The sequence below is a fragment of the Epinephelus lanceolatus genome, chromosome 19 (assembly GCF_041903045.1).
Source record: "Epinephelus lanceolatus isolate andai-2023 chromosome 19, ASM4190304v1, whole genome shotgun sequence".
NCBI lineage: Eukaryota > Metazoa > Chordata > Actinopteri > Perciformes > Serranidae > Epinephelus > Epinephelus lanceolatus.
Genome location: NC_135752.1, coordinates 5,781,094 through 5,798,493, shown reverse-complemented (window position 1 = coordinate 5,798,493; position 17,400 = coordinate 5,781,094). Strand labels below are relative to the sequence as shown.

Sequence of the window (17,400 nt, the reverse complement as noted above, 5' to 3'; positions counted from 1 at the left end):
GTAGGATGAAGATGAGCGAATGCACAATGTTTCTGTAGGATATTAATAACTGACTCGAAACACTGCTTTGTCACTTAATGACCAGCCCACCCAAAACCTGCAGTATTTTCTCACGAGCTTACCCGAACCAGGTCGACACGTGCATCACTACAAGTCATTCAGATTCACACATAGGACTCACACTCACTAAAATGCATGTGTGGCCAGCATGGCTACCACAAAAACAAGCAGAGAAGCTCAGATACAACACACACAGAGGTAGTGTGACTAGCCAACAGTTCCTGCATGGTATATCTTTAATGTTTGTGACCACAAAGCAGATATATGAGAAAAACTAGTTTGGCCTCACAATTGCTTTTATGACATTTTGGGAAATATGTTTTTAATTTTTTTCTTAGATGAGAAGATCAACACCACTCTCATGTCTGTACGTTAATATTAAGCTACAGCTAACAGCTGGCTAGCTTAGCTTAGCATTTAGATCGGAAAAAGGGGGAAACAATTGGACTGGCTCTTTCCAAAGATAACAAAATCTGCCTTTCAGCATCTCTGAAGCTCTCTAATTAACACATACAGAAAACACTACAGAAAACTCATCTCACAATGAGGAGTCACTTAGTGCCTGCTTTGCAGTCCAGCCAAAAATAACATTTTTTTAAGATGTATAAATCCAAGAACATCACCTGCTTTAGTTCAAAAGGTTAAATTAGTAAGACCAGCACACATGATACATCAGCTGTGTGCGGTGCAGGTGTTAAGTGCACATTTATATCATTTCCTACCTACACTGGAATTAGACAACAAAACACTGTGCAAAATGTATCCAACACCAATAAATATAATAAAACAGAAAGATAAGTAAATATGCATTTCATTTTGCTCAACTGATTTCATTTTTGAAGAACCTTTTTTTTGCGCTGGTAATTTGTGTTGTTTTTTTTTTGTAGATGACTCACCAAGGTCTTCATAATAATGTATGACTGCTACTGTACCCGTGTGTGAAAAACTTTCACTGACTCACAGCACAGTGTGCAGAGGAGCTTCTATTGTTCAGCTTGAATTCATCTGAAATCAGTTCTACCTCAATGCCAGTGAAGGAGACCCACATCAGTCTCTCAGCAACTGCATGCTGACTGCTTTTTAGTTACACAGAAAGTGATGGAGAAAGCCAGTCATTTGCACAACACTATACACCATACTCGTACATGTCCCTTGGTTTACAATTAGTATCATATGCACCTTATTTACACCTATTAATTAATGCCACAGCTCTTGTCTAAAGCTGCTGCAATTTCTCGCAACTTCTTGTAGCAACAATTTTAAACCACGAATCTGATGACGCAACAAGCGAAACGCGTTGTTTGCTCCTTTTGTTGTTAAACATTTTTGAATAAACTTTGTGTCAATCCTGATATTCTAGTGTGCGCTGGAAGTTTTTGAACTCTTGACTGTGATTTATCCTGCACCAGCTGGCACCTAGAAGAAGCACTGCGCCGCTGTGCACAGGGATTTACTATTTTTTTGTACAATTTTAAACCAGTTTGTTTTGTCAAAATCTCAAAAGTTTTGACTGACTTTTTCTTTTAGAAAATAAAAATATTACTTTTTTTTTTTACAGGGCATCTATATGTTAATACAATAACATGTTATTATGTGTTAAGTCAGTGTTTTGCAGGTCACAAATAATACCTCCTTTTCCACCAATAATATATAAATCTACAAAGTTAATGAATTCTGCTTTTAATTGTACTTCTTTGTTAAAACAAGTTTGTTCAAACAAGTGCCACTAAACTCAAACATAAAAAGTAGTGCTGACATGGCACTTTCATAGCATAAAGTACTATTAACTAGTAGTCAACCACAACAGATTAATTTTGTGTGTTTTTGTCCTGTCTTGTTGTAATTTAATCTTCTCAGACTGGAAAAATTGACTTGGGGAAGGTATCAAGTATTTCAAGTCAAAAGAACCAAGCTAAGGTCAAAAGATTCAAGCCAAGGTGAAGCCACAAGTCACTGGTGTTAAAGTCCAAGTCGAGTTGCAAGTCTTTTTTGATTTTATCAATTTGAGTCCAATGTCATCAAATTTGTGACTTGAGTCTGACTCGAGTCCAAGTCATGTCACTTGACTCCACACCTCTAGCATTGCCTTTTAAACATCTCAGCTCACAAAAATAGTAGTCAAATGTTGTCTCTGTCTTTGTCATCTTAAAACCTGCTATTAATTATGAATTATATTCTTCCTTCATAGTGTCACTGCCATCCAGCAGACAATGACAGAATTGTGGCCAACAATGCTGAATAAGAGTGCAAAAAGCTTTAAACACAACACTGAGTATTGATTATCACATTAGAAAGTTGACATGATTGAAAAAAGGGCCTACTTATTCTTCAAACTGATATGCACCAACATTAGCATCCATTTAGAGTCATGTTTGTCATCTTGTTTGGACACTCAGCAGTGAGACAGAACCAACAACAAAATGTGGGCTGCAGAACCAAAACAATGAAGTGAGAGACGGAGAAAAGATCTGAGCAAAAAGGATCCAGAGATAATTCTCTTATACAGAAGGTGACAATATTCACTTTGAACATAGCCATTTAGTCCATTATTAATATAAAGATTCTGATTAGTGCAGGATTCAATTTTAAATTCATGACTCGCCACATCAGCTGCTATTCAGCCTTTGCAAAATGTGACAATTGAGCACTACTGAGCCTGTGCTTTACTTTAATGCATAAAACATTACGTGCACCAGTTTTTAACAGAGAAATTCAAAATAACTAATGCTGTTGCTAAACTCAAAATCAGAAAATTCTACCACAAGTGATACTTTTATTCATTCTGTATTACCAGACAAATTAACATTACACTTATTCATTTGGCAGATGTTTTTATTCAAAGCTATGTACAAATAAGGTACTTGCCAATCCTTAACAAAAACAAAAACATATGCTGTCAAATGTGTGCCAGAACCAGGATATATTTCACACCCAAAAAGAAAATACTGTGTATATAAAAATGTCCAGGAGGACTACAACTGTAATACTACTCATAAATCTCAGTAAGCGGCTAAACTCTGCCAGAAACTTTATTTGCAGTGATCACCTTCATGAAATATGGCTGACAACATCTGTTGAATTGAATGTCACCATAAAAACAGTACGTAACAGAATCTTCAGTCAACAAATTCTCTTTGATATCCTATTGCATGGAAAAAGCAGCTGATGAAGTTGGGCAGCGCAACAGCTTGGTCCTGCAGAGCTGACACTACAACAGGTTGTGTTTTTGTGCTGAGAAATAGAAATATAGAATCTAACAAAGATGGTCAACAAATCTAGTGAGTGTGCTTTAAGTTGCCAACACGTACAAATGATTTATTTTATGTTGTTTCATTGGGCCCAGCAAAAGACTCCCAGTTATTAAGGTCAGCCTATAAATAGGTTTCAGTCATCACACAACTAAAATGACTCATGTTGAAAACAACTTCACAAATGACGTAAGATCAAATGCATCACTCTTATGGCTGTGGGAAAGAAATTACACAGTTGCAGAGTTTGAAGAGTTAAGTTCCTTTGCTATGTGCTTTTTGTGATTAGAAGATAAATATATGTTGAGTCTGAACCAACTATACCTTATTCTCCATTCAGCTCTTCATCTGTCACATCAACACCCTGCCTAACACACTGACATCAAGCACATGAACAGATTACAGCTACAACACCAATCAAGAGAAGCAAATATATCTATCTTACAAAATATGGGTTACTTTATGCGCACTTCATTTTCAAGGCCAACATCTATTAGCCACTTAAATTAACTGCAGCTCTGATTAATTTGAGGCAGTTATATCAACTTTGTCATATCCAAACACCATTACTATGGTTACCAAGGTCACAAGAGGCTTCAGCGCTCTAAATATAAACCGGTGCAGTTGGTGATCTCACAGCAGCCTGTTAGTAATGGCTCACCTCCATTACAGTAGGTGCCCCCTCTGGTGAGGTGCCAGCGAGAGCAGCAAGGTGTCATGGGTAAATCTTTCTCTTCCACTATGAAATATATCAAACTAAGCCAAAATCAATGTCCGGTAAGTCTATTATGCCTTTACCTGGCTGTAAAACTGTATCTCATGTGGCTTATCAACGGTCAAAGTATCATCTTTAATAACCCACTAAACAGACCAACCAGCCTAAAGGCAGTTCAAGTCACTGTAACATCCTCTCTTTCTCATGACAAAACAGACCATTATTACAAAACAAAGTAATGAATTGTGTATTTCACCAAATCACTTTTTGATCCTTAGAGCAACTAACTAATTCAAATGTAAAGTAGATCATATTTATTAAGCAATATTTGAAAAATGGAAATTATTCTGTGCTCTAACACTCAACCATTGTATAAGAAACATCTTAGGGTGACTCCTAATAGAAGTGTGGAAAAACATTTCCTGAGAAACCAATAAATGCATTCATTGGAAAACAGCTAATACACTGTATCCTACACCAACCCCAAACAAGTGAAAGCTGGAAAAATATCCTGAACATGTTCTGTCCTAAATTTTGGAGAGAATTATTTGAATAACTTGAGAGAGTACTGGGTTTAAAGCTCCCTGGAGACCCGCTGTTCATCATTCTTGGGGTATTTCCAGAGAAAATGAGAAATATACAGTATTTATGGCACATACTGCAGGCGGCTGCCAAAAAATCCAACCTCCAACCCATGGCAGGTGGCAATCAGTAATTAAAGGAATCTACTTGATGGAAGAACCAACTTTCATGTTGAGATTAGAGAATGTACAATTCACAGAGAGACGGTCGCTGTTTTGACACTGAAACTTCAAACATAGTATGTATATTTAGTAAAGGCCATTTAAGAACTGCATACTAAACTAAATTGCATTTTGCTCACTAGGAAGCTAATTAACATCAGTTTAAGGCTTGCTTGCTGACACTCACTGACCACAGAGTACACTGATCAATAGAATGTGACCAAATAACTGCAGAATATGTGAAATAAAAACAACAAGAAGCTTTTCAGGTCACATAAGTGCCATTCATGTTAGTTATGTATCTATTTTAAGGGATCTCTCTACAATGTGCTTATAATGCAGGTTAGACTGAGTCGCCAAAATATAACTAATAATTTATGAGTTGGCTGACAATCATCGCAGCTGACTTTAGGCCAAGAACATTTACATAGTTAAATATGATCAGTTGATACCTGTCATCTGAAGAGCCCAATCATGATCATCAGTCCACATTTGTCATTTCTGAATCTAAATTTTATTGAAGCTTCTCTCCTCTTGTTTCAGAGGTTTTTTCTGAGATAAAATGTTTAAAAAGCCAGAACTTTTAACTCAACACAAACTTTTGATACAATACGAATTGATACAAATATGCTTGTAGCTCATTTGTAGGGGTGTAACGGTACACAGAAGGTACTGTTTGATGCGAGGTGGGTACAGCGGGCTAAAAACAAATGCATAAGAATAAGTTTGTTTTCATTTATTTTGAAGAGACAGTGTGTCAAGGTGTCGAAGACAGACAAAATCCTCCTGACTAAGAGCATTTTACTCACTGGCAACTTTGGTAAGCTATTTTCATTATAAAACATATCAATCATTTCAAACACTTCTGCATTACACTGAATGAACACTAAAAAACACTTTTCCTAAAAGCAACAGGTCACAACAGGCTATAAAATTGAAAAGCATCTCTAATGCTATGAAATTGAAAATATAAAATAAAACTTGTGCATGAGGAAGAGTGTTACAATTAGCTCCACTTTGGCTATATGCCAATGTAAATGCCATTTGCTCTAGTAATTGTGTTACTCTGTTCTGCTGTTGCATCTAAAGGCTTCTTCAAAGCAGTGGGGGTAAGGAGTTGGGCTCTAGTTTAAATTTTTTCCCGTCCCAGTGGTTAGCACATCTAGGTGATGCCATTAAAAGTGTATTAGCATGTTGGATGTGTTCTCATTCACATACCCTATACTGATGTTGTAGTTAACCCATAGATGGGTCTTTAGGTTTCATTTATAACCATTGTTACGCACAAATATGTTCAAAGAGGTGTACGCCACTTCCCACACGAAAGCTGTGATCTATAAAAACAAACTTGGGAGAATGTGCACACCTGTATGAAAAGTATGACCCATTTCGGTTATGCAGATGGTGAGGTGGGGAACCGAAGCCAGATTGAGAATCATTATACGTACGATGTCTCTAGCACATGAAATTTCACTGTGCTTGTGAACCATAACTTTTCCATAAGCATTTTTCAGTTGTAAGAATGACAAGCCAACTCAAATCTCACATTGACTTTAGTGCAGTATTTCATCAGCTATGATCTACCATCACATTCCCACCTCCACAGCACAGGAGATGAGGGCCGAACTATATGCTGCTGACACTCAGCTGTGGTCGGCTGTGGAGTGCACATCACGTAGCATTAAATAACTGCAAAACAGAGCGTCAACAGTTTTCAATAATACCTTCCAATACTGTAAATACATATCACCAAGTACAATTTTAGTTTGCATATTGTTTTTGTGTGTAAAATCACTGCAGTGAACACGAACATTTAATAACCAACACGAACACAATTGCAGTGCTGTAATTGGAGATGTTGTGGTGGCTGCCACACACACTCTGCCCTCTCCAGTCACCTTATGAATGTCTTCACCACCTGCACATATGAACTGTATAAATTAGCACATTTTGGAAACAAAGCCAGGGACAGCTCTCACACAATATAAGACACAATATCTTCACTATTAGTGTCCTAATCATAATGCAAGCCAGGTTTGCCATAACAAACTGAAATTAATAAACTGTGTTCACCCATCAAACTTTCATCTTGAAATGATATCACAGGCTGGGGAATACCACTTATTGTCAGGATCATTTTGGCAACGTGTGAAGCAATCAGTCTGCTGTCAACATATAAATACTGCGGTGACACTCGGTCGTGGATCCCTGATCAGCAGGCTCATTTCTATGCATCAACATTCATGAGGTGCTTTGCATTGAACATTTATGGTTAAATCTGGGCGTGTAGAAGGCGGGATACGAGGCTGATCCATGTGTGGACAACGCCAAGTTGATTTGAAATTTATAAAAGGAAATTGTGCACTGACAGGTGTATGCATGTTTTTCTAAAACTAAATATTTTTGGTCCACGCCATATTCGGCTTTTGTCTGCACGTACACTTTAGTAGGGATCCTACACACTGTTTTATAAAGGTGCACACCTGGTGTTTTTTAATTTGTGCTCACCACAGTGTGGCTGACTTGTGCGCCAATCTAGTTGTTGTGCTATCCTCAGCATATGTTGCTTACAGCATACAGTTAAATGTTTCCAGGCGGAAATTGTGCTTGTGAACTTTAGTTCCGCATTATGTGCATTAGTCCACATAGCGTGTATTCTCAAGTGACTGCATGCACCAAAGCGAGACCCTGTACTGTGAAGGTTCGGCATGAACACAAACTGCTACAGCCCAACTTAGTTGAGTATCACGCTAACATGGTCATAGCTAGCATACCAACTTGACAACTTATTGGATGGTGTAACCAACCTATCAAATCACTCAATTTGAAGCAGGTGTGAAACATATATTTAACATCTATCTGGGTACTTACAAACTGCCTCTTCTAGGAAGACTCAGCTCTTTCTGTAAATGAAAAGAATAGAGAAGAGTTGTTAGTACAAAAATTTTAAACTTTAATGTGTGGACAAACAATACATCGGTTATGTAGCATCTTATGCACTGGCACTCCTAACCTATGCCCCACAAACACTGACAAAAGAATGTCACTTTACACAACATATAAAACTGGAAGGTAACTTGTTGTCATTGTATGAGATCTGATGATACCCATATATTTGTGTGGGTGTTTTTTCTTTTTTTAAATAAATGAAAGCTGCAAGCCTGTTCATTGGATTCTAGAAAATTGTAGCATTATTGTAGTATAAATGTAGCCTCACAGACACCACAGACAATGAAGAACACCAAGCCATATCGAAATCTGCAGATCAAAATAAAGAAAAGTGAATAATGAGTAAAAAATTAAGGAGAAGACTGGATTGTGTCAGAAAAACCAAGAGTAAGTGCACTACTCTTCTGCTGCAGTGGCTTTACAGCCTCACAAACAGCCACCATATGGAAAGAGATCACAGAGCAGGTGTGAAACTGTTACATCTCATCCCAGGGAACTGCACTACAAGTTTAAAGAAGACATCTGGATTTAAAACTGCTCACTTAAATCGCATAACAGCTGAGGCAAGTAAACATGAATATCATGGAAGGACAAACTCAGCCCTAAAGAATGAAACCTGACATGCATGTTTATCTACTTTTAGTTTACTTAAAGACAATACTGTGTATATACTGTATATGTTGTTGAATAACTGCAGAAGCCAGAGTTACACAAAGGTCAGGGTTTACTGTGTGTACTGAATTAGTCCAGAAAAAGCACCAACAATACCCTCATTGATTTCTTTAAGCATTGTATGTTCTCATAGGCTTCTTACCCAAAACTTCATTAAAACACCCCGGAGAACATATTTCTCTAAAAGCCACCAGGAATGAATAAGTAAAATACATCTGAGCATCTGCTGCAGCAGCATCTGTTTAAGTGTCACATGGAGTCATGCAAGCCGAGGACCTACATCAGCCACAGCGACAGACAAGCACACCGTGTACAGATCACTATATAGTCCTTAGAGTTTACACAAGTGTTTGTTTAATTACAGTAGTTTCTTGTAAAGACTGAGGTTGTTTATTGGCCTCACAACAGTCCCCTGTGCTCTTTTATATCAGCAGTGGGAAACAAATACAAAGCGCCCCAGCTCTGATTATTTCAAATCTTTCCCTACTGGATCTGTCCTCTAAAACAGGACTGCTAAGTAACCAGGCTTTGGATCAGTTTTGTTTAGTGACTACAAATCCCATTGATTTAATCATGAGACATTTCTTTGACTAATAGCAACCTGATAAGGGTGAGGTCCTTTGTCTCAAACAGTGTAGGACATTGAGTTGATGTGTATTGGCTGCTCCAGTCAGCAGAAAAACTGCTAAGCCCCACTCTCCCTTTGCTATCAATTAGGGCTTAATGTCTGGCTTCCCCTGCTGCCTACAGAAGACCAAGGGCAGAGAGTTTCCTTGGGAGACATGACCGCAGCTCACACAACACTAATTACCAGCAGGGAATGACTTACACTGGTGGGTTATCCACCAATCACTGCACACCAAATAACAGTATGAAGTCTACAATAATGTCCAAAACATGATGATAATAAACCGTTGTATTGTAAAACACATGTTTTCGTGTGAAATCAATTCATGCCTCTGGAAAATATTTACATAAAGTGGAATAAATGTCTTGCAATGGCTTTCTTATTTATGCTTTGATGCTTGACATTTTTGGACAGCTTTCAAAGTTTGTGTAGAGAAAGAGGTCTATTACTGACAGCGAGCATATTCAAAGTGCTCTGTGTGACACGGGTTTAATGAAACAGAGTGTTGAGATGCATACAAGCTAGCTAGCTCTCCTGCTGACTAAAGTTGGGTTTGTCTTTGCTTCAAAATACATTTCTTAGAAAAAATAAAACAGCCTTCGTCTAACCAAATTAATGCACTTATTCCAGCAAAAGAACAGCATGAACAACAGTCTATTTCAAAAGATTAGACATAAAACTAGAAACTCAGAACTTATCAAAAACAATTCATATCTTCCCCACAACATAAAAAGAATGATAACTCTACTAACAACAGCACAGCCCACTACCATACTTCCCTCAGATTAAAGAAACCTCTTTAAATCCAATTTTGATACTATTGTTCTACATGTTTTCAGTGTATTTACATTGTAATTATCTCTCAAGATGAAATGATGAGATAAAATGATTATTGTGCCACATTCTTTTAAGCAAAGGCCCTCTCATTTTGTCTTGTGTAAATCCAGCGCACCACTTTTCTTTACAGCAGTGCACTCAGTGTTGTGAACTTGGTAACTTTCTCACTAGATTTAGTCTTTTCAGACCTTCTGGTGACTTTATTTCCATAAAGTGACGAGCTACAAATTTAGAGACTTATTCAGACAATCAGGGAAAAGGGGAGGAATAAATCAAAATTCATCTCCATGCATACTGCTTAACTTTATAGTTCAAGAAAAAACACTGCTATAAGGTTTTTATTAGTTTATCATATAAGGTTTTTTTTTTTTTAAATTTTATTATTCAAAGATTCCAAAGTCAATGAATTATCATGTTAAATAGTTTTGATCTCAATATTACGGAGGTCCTGAGAGGTCAATGCACCACAAACAGACAAAATACAAGGAAAGCAAGAACCATCTTAACCAACTTGACAACACGTGCAACATTTAGAAACATTCACCATCTTGATGATACATGAAAACGTCAATTTGACATCTCATGCACAGTATTTGGAAAAGATGTTAAAAGCACAACAAAAACTGTTTCCAGGGGGAAACTAAAACATAATGTACACAGCTGGGACTTTCTTGGGCTTAATCCAAAAGTCTAGACTTCACCACACTAGACTTTGGAGCTCTCAGCACTCCCAGACTTCTGCGAAGTCCACTAGTGACTTTGCAGAAGTCTGGGAGTGCTGAGAGCTCCAAATCCACAATTCAACCAGTCTACAAGAGGCTTCAAGTGGACCTTCAGCAGACTTCCAGACAGTGTGCTTGGGGTGCAGACCTTACTTATTTAATAACCAACAATGAATCGCAATACTGATGTGACATTGTAGGTTTTTTCTTTCAATTGCCGAAAAAAAAAAAAAAAAGTACGAATGTGTAAAATAGTTATTGATAGGTAGGCCTATTAAAAAGCTATTTGAACTGTATAGGCCAGAAATAATATTCAGCCACATCATGACACAAAAAATATGTACAAGTACAGGAAAAAAAGGGAATGAAAATACATCTTATTAATTCATCTTGGCTAGGAAATTGGCTGAAAAACAACAAAAGGTCTTCCAATCTAAGTAATACCCAAATTATTTAGTCATAGTCCTTATTTCCAAACATTTCTGTTGTTGAACGTGTGTAGCCTGTTATATAGAGATATGTGAATATATTTTTGTTAGGTCACAAAAAAGGTATTTATATCTATTATCTGCTGGGACAGATGAGCAGAAACTATTCATCAACTTGCGTGAGAAATATGACGGTAGCCATAGTTAAACGTTTCCACAGCAGTGAGTGAAACAGACTTGAGGCCTGTTTATCAGCGGCTTGCAGTCTCTCCCCTTGAAGACTTTACATGATGACAGTGAACACGTCAGTGCGTACAACTGAAGTCTGCCAGTTTGCAAGTCCAGAAGGTGGACATTTGGATTTAGCCTTGTTGTTGCCATTGTTTTTGGATTATGAAGTAAGTGATATTGGGTCAATGGTGTTGGGAAATAAAATGTACAGCTTATTTTTTACATTGTGATTACACAAATCAGATATTATTGCAGGCTGCAGATCTGCTGTTGACCTAGCGTTAGCCTATTGCTTGTTAGTACTCTGCCAGTTTAAACAAAATGATAGTACCACAGGGAACGTCATCTGACTAGTATTAGTATCCTCCAATTAAAGATTGTTTGAACTGGCAGGCTAATAAGAAGCCACAGGCTAACGCTAGGTTAACGGCAATCTGCAATCTGTAATAAAGTCTGAATCATGCAATCATAGTGTTAAAAAAAAGTAAAAATAAAAAAATAAAAACCCTTTTATTTTAGGTGATTTTCCTACACCACTTGCAGATAGCTGACTACAATAAGTTCACAGGCCAAAAACCATGGCAACAAAAAGTGTGTTCCAGCTGTGTGCAACAGTTTTTGTTGTGATGTGAGCCACTTGCAGTGCTTCTTCTAAATGCTGCGCTCTTATGAGGGTGAGGTTTTCATGTGTCGTTGGTGAAGGTTTTCTCAAGGCTGCACATTGTTAAGTTGGTGAAAGGTTTCTTCATGTGCTCGTGTTGTCTGATCGTGTCTATTTGCAGTACATTGAGCTCTCAGGGCCACTGAATAACACTGACCCAAAACAATCATGTTTATGAATTTGGCCATAATCGAGCAGCCCTGCATCCATTATTACTGGTTATATTTATCTCAGTAAGCCTCACTCTTTACTGTAAACTCTGTATGAAGTTCCTGCCAATGTAAATTGAACGTTTCCAACTGCTGGTTCAGTCGTTTAACAAAAATCATTTAAGGGCTGTGACATTTCCTACCATGGTTAACCTTGCCAGTGTTAGTAGACATTCAGAAAACATTTTTCTTTCCCCCTTTTATCAGTGAGTGGACTTCACCTCTTGCTTCATTATCCCTCACAGACATTTCTCTTCATGTGCTCAGAGTCAAGAGTGGAGCCTGAGCTGTGTGTCAATGTCATGGTCAAACAGTGTGTCTGGCTCACGCTGCTGCAGTATCAACAGCACCAAGACCAGGCAAAGAAGACATTAATTCAACAAGAGACTTGTCATGGGAACGATACAAGCAGTACTCTTTCTGCATAACTATACATTGACAAAAATACTTTCAATTGTACTGTCTTTTTAATCTCTTTAGATGGTAATACATGCTGTGTATTATCCTAATGAGAAACTCTTACTGAAGCTTTGGGTGATGCATTTTTCTTTTAAACTAAATTATATAATTGGGTAGTTGTTGGTTCATTATATTCTTATGGGATTCTAAAAATCAATAACAATTTAAAACAGAATACAAACCTTACAATGATCTTCTTTCATTGAATCCCCACTTTAAGGGCTATAGTTTGCAGATGATACCTATATAGCTTTGAGGCATTACTTCTATACACAAATAAGAAAAACTTAACTGAAAAGCCTTAAATTTGATTTAAACTTTTTGGGACATTCAAGATTGGATTTAATGAAGTAATAGCCCTCATGTGTGTTTTTCAAAGTCAGCATAAAATTTAACATAAATACAAGTATTTCCATTAACTTTTATGATCCTTAAGAGGTTGAAAAGCTGTCAAACAGGCAATACAGACTCAATTAATTAAGTAATTGCATGAAAACCTTTCATCTTTGAAAGTTATCCATCAAGAAAACAAACTGGTGATGAAAGTAAATCTTGTACGTTTCATCATTTGTTTATCCAGTAATCTTCTCAGCGTTCGAGAGATAACAATTCTGACACGATGAACCTAAGATGGTTTATTGTTCCACAGGGCAAATGTCAATTAATGACTTCTAGCAACAACATTTCACCTCCAAGACACCACATCAAAGCTGCTGCACTGCTCTTGTAAAAAAGGCCTATGTGTAATGGTTCATTAATTATTCCCTTTGATTTATTTAGGATTTTTCTACATCTCAAGATCAAAAGTGTACTTGGTTTTACTGTGGTGTGCTGCTGACTGGCAGGAAAATCCCTACTCTCATATGAAGTCATAATGCCATCAAATCAACACCCTGAGTAACATCAGAGGGAAGGAAGTTAAATCTTTCCTGTTGTATCTGAATGCTCGTTTAGTTAGTCTGTAATTATGATGCGTGTCAGAGAGATCATTTAGGATCACTGACCAGATCGACTTTACACTGATTCAGTGTTGGTAATCCTCATCCGACACTGAGCAAAGTGCTGCCTTGGGCTACATGTAATTTTTACAGTATGTCAGAGAATAAGCTGACACGTGAAAATCTAAAACAAAATGTTTAATGTTTTGTCTGTACAGTCTCTACAACACTGTTATAAGGAGGCCAGTCAGAACTTCTCATGGACCAACATGTTAAGCTGTCATGCTGTCAGAGACAACAGCAGGATGCACTTTCTTTATTCTTGAAGCTAAAAAAAGAAAACAAGACTCCACAAGAGTTTACAACTCTGTGAGGCTGTACTTAGCTAACTGCTAACAACAGTGTGCTAACATGCTCACAATAACATTTAGAACCTGTCACTACTCAACCAGTCTCTGTCACCACCATCCTCCTCTCGCCTAAACTGTTTCCATGTCTTCTCGTCTTTTTATTTACAGTTTCTACACAGAAATTATGGCATGATGAGATCCAGGATAGATGACACATACTCATGAAACCTTTAGGGACTGTCGCTGTTTGATTTTAGGTTTAATATGTCTTAATACAAAATCACTAAACATACACTGTACACATTGTGTGTTTTTATTATATGAGCACTGGTCAGTGGATTCATGCTTTTGGTGTCTTTAGAATGAAGATGGAAATAACAAAAGGGTCCTAATTAAAGACATAACTCAAAATGAAACCTTAGCTTCATCTAGAGTTGCCACCCGTCCCGTTTTTCCCAGAATTGTTCTCTTTTTTCATCAGCTGTCCTGGGAAAAAAAAATCTCTCCCGGGACACAATTTGTCCTGTTTTTTGGGGAAAATGCAGCAGCAGCAGGCCAAGGAGTCCATCCAGAATCAGTGCAACAGGCTCAAGAACATCTGTGTCACAGAGACAGCAAAGAAAGAAGAGCTGTGGGAAGTCCTAACAGTTCACTTAGTATATTTGCACATCCAATTATGTTTTAATTTGTATTTTTTCCATTTATATTTAACCCTATGGGCCCAAACGACGCATAGTGCGTCCAAATTCACACCTGTTCTTCTCTATGGTTTTTCTCCGCGACTGTGCGTCATAGCAAGAAGCCACGCGTATCACGTGAAACAGCAGAATCTTAGCTTTCCGAATGTTTTCACAGCGAAAAAAAATGATAAAGTTACACTAAAATGATGTATAACAGAGCTTTCATACAGCTTTGCACACACATTACTGATGGATGGATTACTCGCGAATGCAGGCTCGCACAGAAATCCCACGCATATCACCTGAAAGCGCAGGAGCAGAGCTTTCCAATGATACCACACACATCATTGTGCTGTCATCCCATCATGCTATAAATCCAGATTAATTGTCTACCAAATAAAATCCTGACGAATTTCTTTACAACCCATTATACAGATCTTGTTATCAGTCACTTCATATAGTGAGGAATATCGTATCTTACCACGTCTTAGGCTTGCGTGTGTTTCTCCCTGTCTATCCACATTTGTAGTCCAGCTTTCAAGATGCAAATATCTCCATATTGTCCAGTTGACACTCCACCAAACTTTGTATGGCAAGACCAGCCACTTCACCTTTGCGCACCCAGACAACTGCAGCCTAATTATGCATGCTGACAGGGCCGTAGTCACCATATACATTGAGGGGGACACGTGCCCCCCCCCCAATGCCCAATTTTTTTTTTTTACTGCAATCAAAGTGGCAAATATTATCTTGGAGGACATCATTGCACTTGGTTGACTATTTTTATATTATCTTAGATGTAAATATTGCATGTTTCTTTCAGATAAAACACATTTTTGACTTGTGAATGAGTCAGTGGAATTTCTTGCAAAAATGAAAAAATACTGGCAATCATGTCCGCCTGGCACAAACCACATGTTTTGGACAGCTGTGAAGTGACAGAATGTCCCAGCATCATGGTTCTTATATTGCCAGATTCCAGAGAGTCTCCCCTCTTCATATATGGCAGAATATGTCAACTTCCAACTTGCTATGGTGAGATACATGTAAAAATGTAAGAATTTAGTAACACGGATTTGTTTTTTTCATTGATATAAAAATTAATATAAAATACAGGCACATAGGAGGACATGAAATGATGGCAAATCTGGTCTCCTATGTCCGAATTTCATGTTCATTGGTCAGTCTGAACTGGTAATAATGGCCGAGCCCTCCGCCTCAAACATTTGGTCGAGTGTCCCTTTTTTTCACAAATCCAAGGTGGCAACCCTAGCTTCATCTAACCTGAATGCTGCTTCAAAGTCAGAGGCCTTAAGTGTGTCTGGAGATTGGGAGAGGTCAAAGAGATCAATAAAGCTGGTTATCTGCCCCAGACATATGTGCAACACAGTAAGTGGACAGACTACATTATAAAACTGATTAAAGATTGCCTCAAAGTGCATCAATTGCCCTCAAGTAGTAAACAAACAAACAGTCAATGACCTGAATTTGATCCTTATGAAACTTCATGTAAGCAGTTGACTTCTATAAACCATAACAGCTGTATCAGTAAATCCAAACCTTGTGTCTGAAGTAATACCTTCCAGCATTATGCCTTACTCCATCTGAGAGATATTGATTTGTGCACCAGCAGGGGGAAATTTAACAGCAAAGAACACATGCACCGTTAGAAAGCTTTGCTGATTAAATCTGTTGGCATCCTCACATTCCTCCTTGTAGCAGGATGTTAGGTGTCATAAATGCTTAATCCACTGTTTCATCCAATGTTGTAAGAGGGAAACAATTCATTTCATTGCTGGCACTGAGCATAATGTTCTGCTAATTTAATGATCTCTCGTTTTTTAATGAGCAGCTCCTTTTAATGGCATGATAATGGACCCTTAAAGCTAAAATAAATGACGATATTCACAACTGCAGTCTAACGTCTTACGATAACTACAGGTTAGAAGTTGTTTCAATATCACAAATGTCAGATGGTCTGGTTCATTCATCATCAATAAGAATGGGGACCAGGTTCCTTCAGTTTATAGTACTTCACAAGCTCCATCTAAGTAGCAGCATATTGACAAAACTCTTCTAAGGAGTTGCAAAGATCTGTTGTTTAATACTGTTGGACCTTATAACTGTTTAGTGATACATTGCTGTTTACACACTTCTTTGCTGTTGCACATTGTCTTGCTGTTTGATAATTGCCACTGGTTGTTAATGAAGCTTGTCAAACTGCCAAATGTATACTGTTGATGTTATGGCATATTAGTCACTGGCATTTGCATCTAACTGATGTCTGTGTCTGTTGATGTTTGACAGGAACAAATGCAAATGACAGAAGTGATGTACAAACTCAGATGACAGAAGGGATGAACAGCTGGAGATGACAGAGGACTGGAAACTACTAAAAGACTCCAGTCCAGTTTGAACAGCGGATACTGTGAGGTGATCAGTTAAATGCAAACTCCAGTGACAGGTAAAATTGTGTAGTCACTAAAGACTGGTGCCACAAGTCGTATAAAAGCAAGGACGTGGTCAACAAAACATGAAAAACAAGGTTAACAAACCCTATTTAATCCATTAACAGAACCTGATACAACCAAGCCTCCAGATTTTTGTCGAGCATGCAAAATATGCTACTTCTTTGGAATTTTTTTATTTTATTTTTTTTTAGTAACTTATTTATTGACCAATTTTGCCCATAATAACTTCCATCAATATAACTTAAACAGAGTGGCACTTATTTCTTAAAAGGAAGAAAATAAAAATTGTACTTTACAAATAAGAAGGTCCCTCTCCTTATTAAATTAGAAAATCTCTATGCCATTGTGAAAATATGGCCCACAGAGTTAAACATTTAACATATCAGGCTTGTTGGACTG

The 17,400-nt window shown here is 37.6% G+C and overlaps 1 protein-coding gene across 7 annotated transcripts in view; it reads right to left on the bottom strand.

The window, feature by feature from the left end:
* Window positions 1–17,400, bottom strand: part of mast4 (microtubule associated serine/threonine kinase family member 4) — a 132,675-nt gene that overhangs the window by 60,004 nt on the left and 55,271 nt on the right. For all 7 annotated transcript variants that reach the window (XM_033646159.2, XM_078162234.1, XM_078162232.1 and 4 more), the window contains one exon: window positions 7,638–7,669. In XM_033646159.2, the coding sequence (XP_033502050.2) occupies window positions 7,638–7,669 (32 nt within the window). The remainder of the gene's footprint in view (window positions 1–7,637; window positions 7,670–17,400) is intronic.